This window comes from Lissotriton vulgaris, chromosome 7 (assembly GCF_964263255.1).
Source record: "Lissotriton vulgaris chromosome 7, aLisVul1.2, whole genome shotgun sequence".
NCBI lineage: Eukaryota > Metazoa > Chordata > Amphibia > Caudata > Salamandridae > Lissotriton > Lissotriton vulgaris.
In genome coordinates, this window is record NC_141695.1 from 1,325,360,672 (window position 1) to 1,325,373,595 (window position 12,924).

The 12,924-nt window shown below is 44.1% G+C and overlaps 1 protein-coding gene across 2 annotated transcripts in view; it reads right to left on the reverse strand.

The window, feature by feature from the left end:
- The window catches only part of LOC147703608 (serine protease 27-like), a 454,299-nt gene that overhangs the window by 42,033 nt on the left and 399,342 nt on the right, over positions 1-12,924 (reverse strand). The window contains exons 5-6 of one of the 2 annotated variants that reach the window (XM_086931945.1): positions 6,236-6,405; positions 762-837 (exon numbers count right to left, since the gene is read on the reverse strand). In XM_086931945.1, coding sequence (XP_086788071.1) covers positions 762-837; positions 6,236-6,405 — 246 coding nt within the window. The remainder of the gene's footprint in view (positions 1-761; positions 838-6,235; positions 6,406-12,924) is intronic. The other variant, XM_086931944.1, reaches the window with a different exon arrangement.

A 12,924-nucleotide genomic window follows, 5' to 3' on the forward strand; every position in this document is an offset into this window, starting at 1 on the left:
TAAAGGTTGAATTGTGTTTGCTAGGTAGCAATGCGTAAATAAAGGGAATATTACAATATTTATGTAGCCCAACGATAGTGTAAAGTTGGAAGAATGGTTTGGGACATGTGGTGAAAGTTTCATCCATCATCCATATAGCAGCTTGTTGAAGTTTATCTAAATTAGTTGCTGTACCAAACATTATAATTTTTTTTACTGCATTTATTATCATAGATAATAAATGATTCTTTATTGAAAGTAATAGCTTGTTCAGGGGTTGTTATTATTTCGTCAAAAGTTTTAGGACTTGGTGTGGAAGTTGCTGTAGCCCTTTTCGTGCGTGCTATTGTTATTTTCAATGAAGATATGGATGGCATTTGTCCAGTAGCTTCTTTGGGAATTTTAGGCAGCTGTTCTTTTAGAATTGCACTTGTTGGTCGTTGTGAGCTTGTGCTAGCCTCTTTGATGTTTTCAAGTGCACCTCTAACTTCTATTTCTGTAATGTACGGGGGATAATTATGTTCCCTGGTAAACATTACAGTGGTTTCTCTTGTTGTAGCACAGCCATAATATTTATTGTAATAATATTTAGAACATTTCCAATTGACTTTTAGACCGGTTTGTTTCTCCTGCGTTTAAAACATAGCCCATATAACATAACATTTTTCCTTTCTGGGATGTTATAAACTGTGCTTCTTCAGTCATTTTGATGTTGAAAATAAATAAATATATTGCTATATATATTAATGTTTAAAAATATACCTTTTTTAAAGTATACTTACAAAGTTTGCCTTTATGTTGTTGAAATTGATGATCTTTATTCTTTAGGTGTGAAATGTTCTTCTGTAGTTTATTTTTCTGAAATTAAAAGCAATTTTCTTTTATTATTTGTTTTACAAAAAATGTATGTGGGGAGGGTTTTTGGGATGGGTTTTGGGTTTGGGTGGGAGTTTTACAGCATTATTTAATGCATTTTGGAAAATACTTACTTTGTTAGTTATATATTTCTATGGTGTTTTCTGTCGTTTGATTGTTTTCTTTAGAGTTTTTAGTAATGGAAATATAAAATAGAATAAATATATAAATTCGTTTTTTACATTTGTATGAAATTGTTTAAAGAGTTTTACTTTTGGTGTTATTTAGTATATTTTAGCTTACTTACTTTTGCTAGATTTTTTGTAGTTTTTGTATGTTGACCTTTTTTTTGGTAGTTTCTCCTTCTTTAGCTTTCTTCATTTGAGGTGTGAAATAAGAGTTAGGTTTGTCAGTTTATATAGTGTTTAGTATATTGTTAGTTTAATTGTATTGGTAGTTTTAAACTTGTGTGTTTCTATTGGTTCATTTATACATTTCTTAATTGTTTTTGGAAAATGTTTTCCTTATATGGAAAATTCTAATTAAGAGTTCGTTTTTTTTTGTATTTATGTTTAAAGATGTTTGTTTATATGTTAGGTTATATATCTGAAATGAAAGAAATGGATTTTATATTATGAAAGTTCATATGGATAATTTTAAGTTTTTGTTATGTTATTTTTGTTCGAAGAAATGTGTGTTTAAATTAATTTGATTAGTAATATATGTTTAGGTATTTATTTGCATTTATGTAGTTTCATTTTAATGTTTTCTCCAGTTTTGTATAGTCGCTAAATTTAAAATACCAATATTTGTGTGGTCGATATATTTGTGGTCGATATTTTGTACGTACTGTATGTTTTTAATCAATGTGCGATATTTTGGAAATTGATAAATACGTCTAAGATATTTTTGATATCGATGTTTATAATGTACGATATTATTGTTTCGATATTTTAGGGTTTTCTTAATTTATTTATTTATTTATTTACGAGCTTATAAAGCGCTGGAATCGACTCCAGCTGGAGTATCTCTGCGCTTTTGGGCCAGTCAACAAATACAGATGAGAAGTACAGATGTGGATTAGATCTCATTTTTAAATAGAACAGTTTTAAAGAGTTTTCTGAATTGTAAATGAGAGGTACAGAGTCTGAGAGTCAGGGGAAGTCGATTCCATAGATTGGGTCCTGCTACGGACAGCGCTCTGCCTGACATGAAAACACGAACCTGCGACAAGGTTGCTGTGTTGCTTTAAAGACAGATCCTGATTGAGGCGGATCCCCAGGTTTTTCACGACCTGTTTGGGTTCTGGGACCACACCAAGATCGGAAGGCCACCAATCCGGAGTCCATAGAAGCTTGGCTTCGCCAAATAGCATAACTTCTGTTTTGCTAACGTTGCACTGTAGATAGTTGGTGGACATCCACTGTGCAACGGCCTTCATACCAGCAGAGAAGGAGTTTTTTATCTCAGCAGTGAGAGTTTCAAAAGGGAAGAGGAGCTGCGTGTCATCCGCGTAGGATACGGGGATGAAACCAAATTTTCGCATCACTCTTGCCAGGGGTGCCACATAGATGTTGAAGAGTGTTGGGCTCAAGCATGAGCCCTGTGGCACCCCTTTAGAAATCTCCACCTCTGCTGACCGATGTGCACCCATGGTGACAGTCTGGGTGCGCTCGGTTAGAAAACTCCTTATCCAGTCAAGGGCTTTGTTCTTAACTCCTACGTTCGACAACCGGTCAATAAGGATGTTGTGTGACACGGTGTCGAACGCTGCCGACAGATCTAATAACACTAGAATCACGGAGTAGCTTTTGTCTTGAAGCATATGTAAATCATCGGTGGCAGACTCCGTGCTGTGTTTCGGCCTAAAACCAGATTGGGAATAGTCTAGGCCGCTAGTGTTTTCAACATAGTTGGAAAGATGTTGATTTACATATTTTTCTGTCAGCTTGCCCAAAAAAGGAAGCAGGGAGATGGGCCTAAGATTTGTTAGTTCAGTCCATGAAATGGCGGTATTTTTTCTGATAGGCCTAACTAACGCCTGTTTCCATTGTCTTGGGACAGATCCTGTTCTAAGTGACAGATTGATGAGTTTTTCCATCGTGGGGCATAACACCTCCAGCAAAGAGGGCATAAGTCTGGCTGGGATGGTATCATTGGGACTACCACTTTTGATTTGCATGGTAAGTGCTGAGAGCTCCTTTGGGGTAATGGGGGGAAAAATATCCAGAGTGTGATCATTGTGGTTACTCTCTATTTCGTATGAAGCAAGGCCTCCTTCACTGGTCATAGTGTTATTAGAGTGAATGATTTTCTTACAGATCAAGTCTATCTTGTTAGAAAACAATTGGGATATCTCATCACAAACCTTTTGTGATGAAGTGTCAGGACTCTCGCTAGCTGTCGGTTTGACAAAAGATTGTAGTATTTGGTACAGAACCCTAGGGGAATTATCTGCCTCTGCAATAAGAGATGTTATGTGTGTTTTCCTTGCAGTACGAATAGCTTTGTGGTAAGTACTTAATGACTCCCAGTAAATGCTTCTATCAGTTTCTAAGTGAGAACACCTCCACTTATTCTCTAGCTTCCTAGCTGTTAGTTTTAATGTTCTAAGGTTGTCAGAGAACCACACTTCCTGTTTTTTAGCTGGCCGTGGTTTGAATTTATTCATAGGGGCTAAAGCATCTATGACAGCTTTTGAGGCTTTTTCAAATTTATTTAGGGCATTTTCTATCTGATCCGCCGTGGTAAAAGATGGTTCAATGAATTTATCAGAAAAGGCAATTTTATTAACTTTATGCCATTGTCTTCGTTCACTGGGAAGAGACATCGGCCCATGAGAGGTAAGTTTAGGGTAGGGGGTGGGAAACTCAATAATATAGTGGTCAGTCCAGCTGACTTGGGTAGGAGGGGAACAGATAACTGAAGAAAAATTAGCTAAAATGAGATCTAGGGTGTGCCCGGCCTGGTGTGTTGGGCCCACATTGCATTGTTCTAGTCCTAATAGGAAAAGATCATTAAGAATGGATTGTGCTTCTTTGCAATCTTTCAGCTCACTATGTATGTTGAAATCTCCAATTAGAAGAAAATCTTTGTCATTACAGACATAGGGTGCAAGAGTCTCGAGTAGAATATTCGAGAAACTGGTACTAGGTCCGGGAGGGCGATGTACTAAAGCACCCATTCTTGTATGTTTAGGGGATAAGGCAATTTTAAAAATAAGTATTTCAATGTCAGGCGTACTTAGTTCTGCTACTGTGGTACAATTAATTTCCTGTTTATGAATGATCGCAATCCCCCCTCCGGTTTTAATGGGGCGATCTAATTGTATTATTTTGTATCCAGTAGGAATTGCCAAAGCAATAGCAGGGGTTGAGTGGGGTTTGAGCCAAGTTTCAGTGCAGAAACATAGCTCTGGCTCAGTGGTGGAGATAAGGTCCCACACTTCAGATGTATGTTTGGGTAGAGATCTTATGTTACACAGAATATTTTTCCCTCCAGTAAGACTGGGGGTGTTGGTATCTTTGTCCCTAACTCTAGGGAAGGAAGAACACACTGAAGGGTTACCCTCAACATTGGCTTCCTGACATTGAGTGGAAAACTCGGCTCTGCAATGAATGCAAGCGAAAGGGCCCTCCAGTGAATTGTTTGTGTCTTTACCACAAGCATGTATAGGACTTACATGTAAATCCCGAAGCGTCTTAGGAGAGTAGGTTATCCTGGAGGAGAGAGGAGTGTACACCTGATGCCTGATTTCCACCATGGCGCCTGGTCCCGTCCTGTCGCGGACGGGCGCAGACGGGCTGGTCTTTGGCTCGTCTTAGGCGCAGGCTTAGGCGCAACCGCTGCGCGCTAGAGCCGACGAGTGGCTAAATAGCCCTGTGTGCTAGAAGGCTAGAGCGCTAACCGCTCGACTCGAGCTTTCAGGAAGTGCCTGGGCGTGTCACTCTGGCTCTTACCTGTCCCGCCCTCCGCTCAACGGTATTGGCTACCGAGTCGGACCGGGGCGGGCAGGCTGCAACACTGAGCAGAGACTGAGAAAACGAGCCTTAATGACCCTGGCAGCTCCAAAGAACGTGAGTGTGCAGTAAATGCGTGTTTAAAAATTATTACATCAATTTTAACACAAAAGGGACACACAGTGAAGTTTAAAAATTCGTTATCAATTTTTAAAAAGTAGCATGACACAGAGCTAGTCAGGAGAGAACAAAGCCAGCAGAGTCTTCTGCTCTGCAAATGTTTACCTGGCGCCAAGCGGGGTAGGGAGACACTGCCACTGTCTACCTTTACCGCAATCGGCCTCGCCTCCTCGCAGCCTAAATAGCCCTGTGTGCTAGAAGGCTTGAGCGCTAACCGATCGAGTGCCTGGGCGTGTCACTCTGGCTCTTACCTGTCCCGCCCTCCGCTCAACGGTATTGGCTACCGAGTCGGACCGGGGCGGGCAGGCTGCAACACTGAGCAGAGACTGAGAAAACGAGCCTTAATGACCCTGGCAGCTCCAAAGAACGTGAGTGTGCAATTAAGTATATAGTGTTGATATTAATGTTGTCGATATTTTTATGTTAAAATAACTGTAGGCCGTTATATTAGGGTCTATTAGGATGGCGGGCGGATGGCTGCCGCCGGGCCGGCGGTAGCAGCTGCCGGACCGGCGGCGGACATCCGCCTGCAAAACCCTGAAAACCTCTGGTCTGATTAGCATTGCGGTCATGACCGTAGCGGTGTGATTTTCTGCCCGCCACTTTTCCGCCGGTTGCAGTCCACCCACTTGCCTGGCGTGCGGAGCAGGACCGCTACAATTGTGGTAGATCAGGGACAAGCACCGCCAGCACGATTGTGATGCCAGTGATAGCCAGCCTTTCCGCAGCGGTGGGACTGCCATGGAAAGGCATGCAGAGAATGCCTTTGGGGGTCCATTGCAGGGACTGCAGGACATGCTTTTTGGACATTGCGGCGGTGCTGCTGGCAGCAGCATCCGCCGCAATGTTAACTGCCGCCATCCGACTGCCGCGGTTGGATTTCGACTGCGGAGCATACTAATTGCACCAACGGTTTTCCCGATACCATGGCGATCGGAGTGATTTTCTGACCGCCTTACTAGTAGACCCCTTTGTCTGTCAAAATTATGTCAGTATTTGCAGTGCTCTGAATGGATGGCCAGGTCCCTATATCCTCCTCCAGGTCTAACATACATTATAAGGTCATTGCAAGTGACCAAGGAGTTCCTTTAGAAGATAATGAAATTCTTAGGTGACTCAAACTGTGGATTAAGGAACAGCAGAGGATATCTCATACTTTATATTGCATGGTCAGACCACCATCAGTTTACTCATCATCACACATTCTTGGTCACATGCTCCTTCATGGGAAACAGTTCAACTAATACTTTAAAGTCACTCACCTGGCAAGAATCTTTTCCACCATTCACATAGCCGGCGCATATCATGTCGCTGAGGATTATAGGTTTCATGGAGCTCACAGATGACCCTATGTGATAGAGACGATCACAGGTTGGCTGGTCAATGAGAGGAACCATTACTTCTTGCATTGTCATTGGATATAAAAGTGGGGCTGTGGAAACAAACCAATAATTTATATAAGATTCATTCTAAAAAATCTTCTGATGTAACCACAACAGACATGCAACAAAAGTCCCCTATGAGCTATATTTAAGAGCCACACAGGCTGATTTGATAGCCTCAAAATCCACATGTATATACAACCGACCTGTTTATATGTCGGTGTTAGACCTGTTAGCCTTAGGGTGGTCTTCCCCCAAACATTTTCCATCAAACTGTGCTCATATCGTTTTTGTACGTCTTAGGACTCTGTGCACTATACCACTGCTAACCAGTGTTAAAGTGCTTGTGCCCACTCTCCTAAACATGGTTTGATTGGAATATACACAATTGGCATAGTTAATGTTCCTATTAGTCTCTAGTAAGGTGCACTACATGTCAATCAATCAATCAACTCAGATTTGTAGACCATGGCTAGATTCATGCTGGGAAGCCAGGTGTCTGTTTCTGGATTCTGGGAGAGTGGATGATGTTCATAGGTTAATGGAAAGGTCATTCTGGGACTTGGCAGTGAGGTAGGAGAATGCTCGTCCTTCACTGTAGCTTCAGTGGATGTGGGTAGTGTGTTAAAGGTGAGGGAGGCAGAGCGCAGGTATCTGGAGGGTTGGTGGAAGTTCAGGCAGTGGTTGATGTAGGTTGGTCCTTGGTCATGGAGGGACTTTTAGGCATGTGTCAGAATCTTCAATTGGCATCCTTTTTGGATGAGAAGCCAGTGTAGGTTCCTGAAGTCATCTGGGTCCATTTGGGGAGGCAGTGGATAAGCCTGGCAGCTGAGTCCTGTATCGTGTAGAGTCTCTCAGGAGTTGGGTGGTGATTCATGCTTAGAGCACGTTGCCATTGTTAAGGCAGCTAGTGACTAGGGCTTGAGTGACGGTTTTCCTGGTGCTGACGGGAAGCCATTTGAAGATGTATCGGAGCATGCAGTGGGTGTGGGAGCCGGTGGAGAAAACTATGTTGACCTGGCATTTTAAGGTGTTTTCTGTCCAGGATGATGCCATGGGTCCTTTCAAGGTATGTCGGTCTAGGTGTGGGTCCGAGTTTGGAGAGCCACCAGGTGCTGTTCCATGACATGATGTTGTTCCCAAAAATCTACACTTCCATATTCCCCCGTATTAGGCTTCAAGCAGTTGGTCTTGATCCAGTCGGCAATGCTCGTCATGCAGTTGTGGAAGTTGGTTCTAGTGGTGGAGGGGTCTTCTGAGCGTGAGAGGATGAGCTAGGTGTCAATAGCGTAGAATATGTTGTTGAGGTCAAGGGTTCTGACAATGTTGACCAGCTACATCATGTAAGTGTTGAGCAGGGTAGGGATGAGACATGAACCTGTTGGGACACCGCAGATTGGTGATCTTCAGTTTCAAAGTGAAGGGTAGTAGGCGCATTCTCTGAGTTCGGCTTATGAGAAAGGATGAGATCCTTTTGAGGGCATCTCCCTGGATCTCCATGTGGTGCAGTCTCTTACTGAGAGTGTGGTGGGATAAAGTATTGTGCCCTCAGGACTGCTGTGTCGTCCTGTCAAGGAGGGTTCTGATGTTGTCTGTGGCAGTGATCAGAGTTTTCTCAGTGCTATGGTTGGCGTGGAAACCATATTGGGACATGTCCAGCAGGTTGGTTCTATCTATGTGTCCGGTGAGTTCGCGGTTGATGGCCTTCTCAAGGACTCTGCTGGAGAAGGGGAGCAGAGAGATGGGGTGGCAATTTTTGAGTTCTTTGGGGTTGGCACAGGGTTTTTGGAGGAGGGGTCTGACCTCTGTGTGTTTCCATTGATCAGGGAAGGTGGCAGTGGTGATGGATGCATTGAGAATGAAGTTGAGTTCACAGATTACTTTTTTGCTCCTGAGGTTGAAGAAGTAGAGGGGGTAGGGGTCATTGAGTGCTTCAGAATGGATGGAATTCATGATGGCTCTGGTGCTTTGTGTAGTGAGTTATTCCCATGCGGTGAGCGGATTGTGGGTGATGTCTGTTGGTGTGAGGAGGTTGTAGAGGTCTACGAGTTGGGTTAGAAATTTACTGTTTATGGTGGATATCTTGTTGTAGAAATAGCCTGCCGTGGTGACACAGATTTCCTGGGAAGTAAAGATTTTGTTCTCAGTAGCTGGTAAGCAGGAAAACTCTCTGATGATGCTGAAGAGTTTTTTTATGTCGTTGGAGTTTCCCTTGATGCGATCTACTAGGGCACCTCATTTTGTGTCTTTTCGGCATTAGTAGTATTTGTTGATGGCTAAATTGTATATGGCCAGGGACTGTAAATTGAATGCCACTAGTGGGCCTTAAGCACTGGTTGTGCTACCCACTTAGGTAGCCATTTAAACAAGTCTCAGGCCTGCCACTGCAAAGCCTGTGTGTGCAGTTTACAATGCGACTTGCCATTTAAAACCCCTTTCAAGTCTTAAACACACCTTTTATTACATATAACACACCCCTAAAATAGGCCCTAGATAGCCCATTTGGGCAGGGTGTTGTGTAATTAAAAGGTTGACCATGTACTTTAACGTTTTACATGTCCTGGTATTGAAAAGCTCCCACATTATCAACTATGAGGCCTATCTCTCCCATAGTTTAACATTGGGGATTCCTTATAATACTTAAATAGCTGTAATTCGCAATTAGAAGGAGGTAGAGCTGTAATGTTTAGTACCTATGGGATTATAATGATAAGTCATCTTTACTGGTAAAGTTAAATTTATCATTACAATTTTAGAAAGATGGCATTTTTCTGCTTTTATGTCTGGGGTGGTTGACAGCTGGGCTTTGTGCATTCCCTCTAGACAGACACACACAATTGGAGCTAAGCTGTGATTTAATGGACCATCCTAGGAGGATATGAGGGAAGAGCAGGGAACAACCTCATACTTACACCTGAATAAGAGGAGTCCTGTCCCCACACAGAAGGGCTGCAAACCCCCTGTAGTGAATCTGGAGTCAGAGCAGGAAGGTAGGAACTCTGTGTTCTTCAAAGCCCTTCTTTGAAGTCTCCCCCATTTCAAATGCACCACTGGGTATAAGAACTGGACTTCTGATCCTACCTCTACAGTACACTCCTGGACCTGTGAAGACTCTGCCAGGAAGTAGGACGGCTGTGCTGCTGTAGGACTGCCACTCAGCTGACCGCTGCTCTGCAAGAATTGCTTTCTTTCTATGCTGACATGCTGCCTATCTGGCCTGACTGAGAAGGACTGGACCTCCATCTCTTGAACCCAGAGTGACTCCAAGGGTTTTCAGGCTTGGCTCCTCATTGAAGACTGGAGGATAAAAAAAGAATTCCAACTATCTGCTTTTGCACCTGGACTCTGCCCTTTGTGAGTCTGCACTGAACTTGGAAGTTAGGATAAAGTGCTTGTTCAACCCGTCCCGTCTTTTGAGATGGAACCAAAACATTGCCGCCTTTGATGGTCAGCACAGACACATTCTCAACACAGTGCAGATCGGAACCGGCTCATCGCCATGGCTGTGGGGACCAGAACTGATGCATCTCTGCTGCAGCATGGATCAGATCCTCTGCTATGCCTTCAGAACAACTAATATGGTATCCTCTTCAGCTGAAGTCCTCACATCTCCGTCAACAACAGCATCAACTTCGAAGCTGAAACATTGCATTAGAGCCGACACATCACTGCTGTTGTGCCACCAGGACCAGCACATCGCCACCAAACATGTGGATCAACTTTTCTAACAGTTAGCCACAAAGTGTGATTCTTCCTCTTCAAAAGCTATTTTGCACAGACAGTAGCTGTAAGGGTTCTTTTAAAAGAAACTTAAAAACAACTGAGTGTAGGTGTGATGTGAAAACCAATGGACTATTATGAATAAATTGGGTGACACTGAGCAAAGAACTACTGAGTGCCCCCATTCTGGAAATATTAGTGGCACTCATAGTGTGCATGTATAGGCATTTTTGTGCTATTATTAGGACACTTGGGAAGCAGCTTTGTGTAAATAGCCTCATAAATACATGTAATCAAAGCCCATAAACTTGTTGCCACCACTGCCCATGTCCTGTTGGGGTGCGGGACAGGACTACACATCCCAGGCGCCTTTGCTGCACACTGCTACCACCAACGCTGACTCCACGTGCCCAGAGGTGCCTTTAAAAGCTCCTGAGGGCTCCGGCAGTTTGGGAAGCCCGTAAACATGTTGCCACCACTACCGGTATCCTGTAGGGGAGCGGGACAGGACCAGATGTCCCAGGCTCCTTTGCCGGACACTGCCGGTACCGACGCCGGCTCCACGCGCCCGGAGGCACCTTTAAAAGCTCCTGAAGGCTTCCGCAGCACGGGAAGTCCGTAAACTTGTTACCACCACCGCTGGTATACTTTTGGGGAGCGTGAGAAAAAAGAAATTTTACATGGCCAATATGTCCCCTGCGTGTACCCCAATGTTTAGTGTACTTGCATGTCACCCATGCATTTTCCCTCTATGGCCTGCAATAATGATGCCTCCGCATTTATGTCCCACATTAGGATGCCAGTCACCAAGTCTTCCCTAAAAGAAACGTTAATTTTGCACCGAGTCCCATGTGGCCCATGTGTTTGCATTGTGCACTTTTAATATATCGCGAAGAACCCATTTCTCCATTTTGTGGCTCAGCCAGTTCCCGAATTAAGGTTTCATGCCTCCAGACACTCTAAGAGCTGCAGCTACGTATCCCTGACCTCGCATACTTTTGGCTAAGCCGAGAGGGGCCCAGCAAGGGGTCCCAAGACAGTATTGTGCACAACAGTTATCTGCTTGCTCTACAGAATCACATTCCTGCCTGGTGAAGAAGGTAAACAGAACCCGTCTGCAAAGATAGGGCCTAGCCTTTCTGTCTCCGTTTAAGTGATTTGCAGAGCTCGCGTCCATAGAAAGCTCAAGGCCCCCACGCAATGAACAAAGAAATAGATGCCCACACTGGCTCTTGGTGAAGAGCGACCTTTGCTTCAGATAATACATCCCCAGACTTAAGATATCAGATAATACCAGATGTGCTGGTCGCCCTGACACTGAAGGCCTCCCTACCAGACCGAAAGTCAGCTCCCCCCAGTTACACGTCAGTTGCACGTCATGATCAAGTTGCGCACACAAGTAGGGAAAAGTTCAAGCTGGCCATGCAACCCCCCTCCATGTATCCACCCACCTATGACTCACCTATGACTCCTCAAGTGAACGCCTACATGTACGCCCTCATGCACGCCCACATGTTCTTATCTCTATTTCCCTTGCTCTGCCTGGAGCGCTCCTCCCTATATGCGAAATTGAATGTATAAATATTGTACTCTGTGAATAAAGTTTAGAAGACCCTTCCTGAACCTTCGTGGTGATGGAACCGATTCTCCCCTAACTCGAGTTATTGAAATAAAGCCCTTTTGAATCGGACACCACGGACTCTGCCTCTCATTTTATGCATGACCCTTTGTTTATTTATAGAAATTATGACAGGGTAATACTTTATTTACCACATAAATCTGGCGCCCGACCAGGCACAAATCCCTTTCCCCACGCGCCGGAGATGTAGGTCCAGCCCATGCCCCCTTCTACAGCCGTGACGGACTTCAAAGTGTACACGCCAGCGGGACTTCCCGCTTACTCCCTCAGGCCCACGGAGGAGACGGACTGCGACCAGGCATCCACACGAGGCGGTGAGGATCGCGGATCATCCCAACCAGAGCCCAACCCGTGAGAGAGCAAGGTCTGAGGTTTCCAGAGGTCCACCCGTTCCGCGCATGCGCAGTATCAAGTATCCGAGGCCTTCAAGTTCTGCTTCCCGGTGAGTACCACTATTGGGAACGCATAAAGATCAAGACGGGTTCATTTATATGAACACGGTAAAGACGGGTTCGTTCACACGAACACGGTAAAGACGGGTTCATTTGCATGAACACGGTAAAGACGTGTCTCATTTATGAGACCGGTATGGTTGTGCTGTATTCCAGTTAACTGTTTTCAAGTACATGGAGTTAAACTGTATCTGTTTTAGTGTTTTAGTGTTTTAGTGTTAATGATTGTTTCAGTCAGACTATTTTGGTGTGTATTGTGTTTTCATTAAGTTGGTTCCAACATGCCACTGTTTTCGAAATTACGTCAGATAGGGACCAGAAAAGGGATACTAGAAGAGCCAGTAAACATCCCGCCTAGAGACACACCTGGTCATTTTATGTATAATAGGCACGGGCTAGATGCCATATTGTATTTAGACCTATGGGTAGATTACACAAAGGATTTAGAGGAGAAGTACAGATTGCCTGTCTCGGGAACGTGGGATTCTGAATGCATTATGAGAGTAGAGGAAGCGCTATGGAAAAAGAAATCAAGACCCTCTCAGAAAGATGCCATTGAGTTATGGCGCAAAGAAGCTCATAGGAGAACAGAGAAAGAATTCAACAAAGCAGAGAGAACTAAACAAGCAGCGGAAAAAGCCAAAGAAAAAGAACTGCGGGAGGAGGGGGAACGGGTCAAAGCAGAACAGGCTGATAGAGAAAGAAATGCCATTGTTACTGGTATTTATCCCGTCCTCTCAGAAGAACTAGCTAAAGTG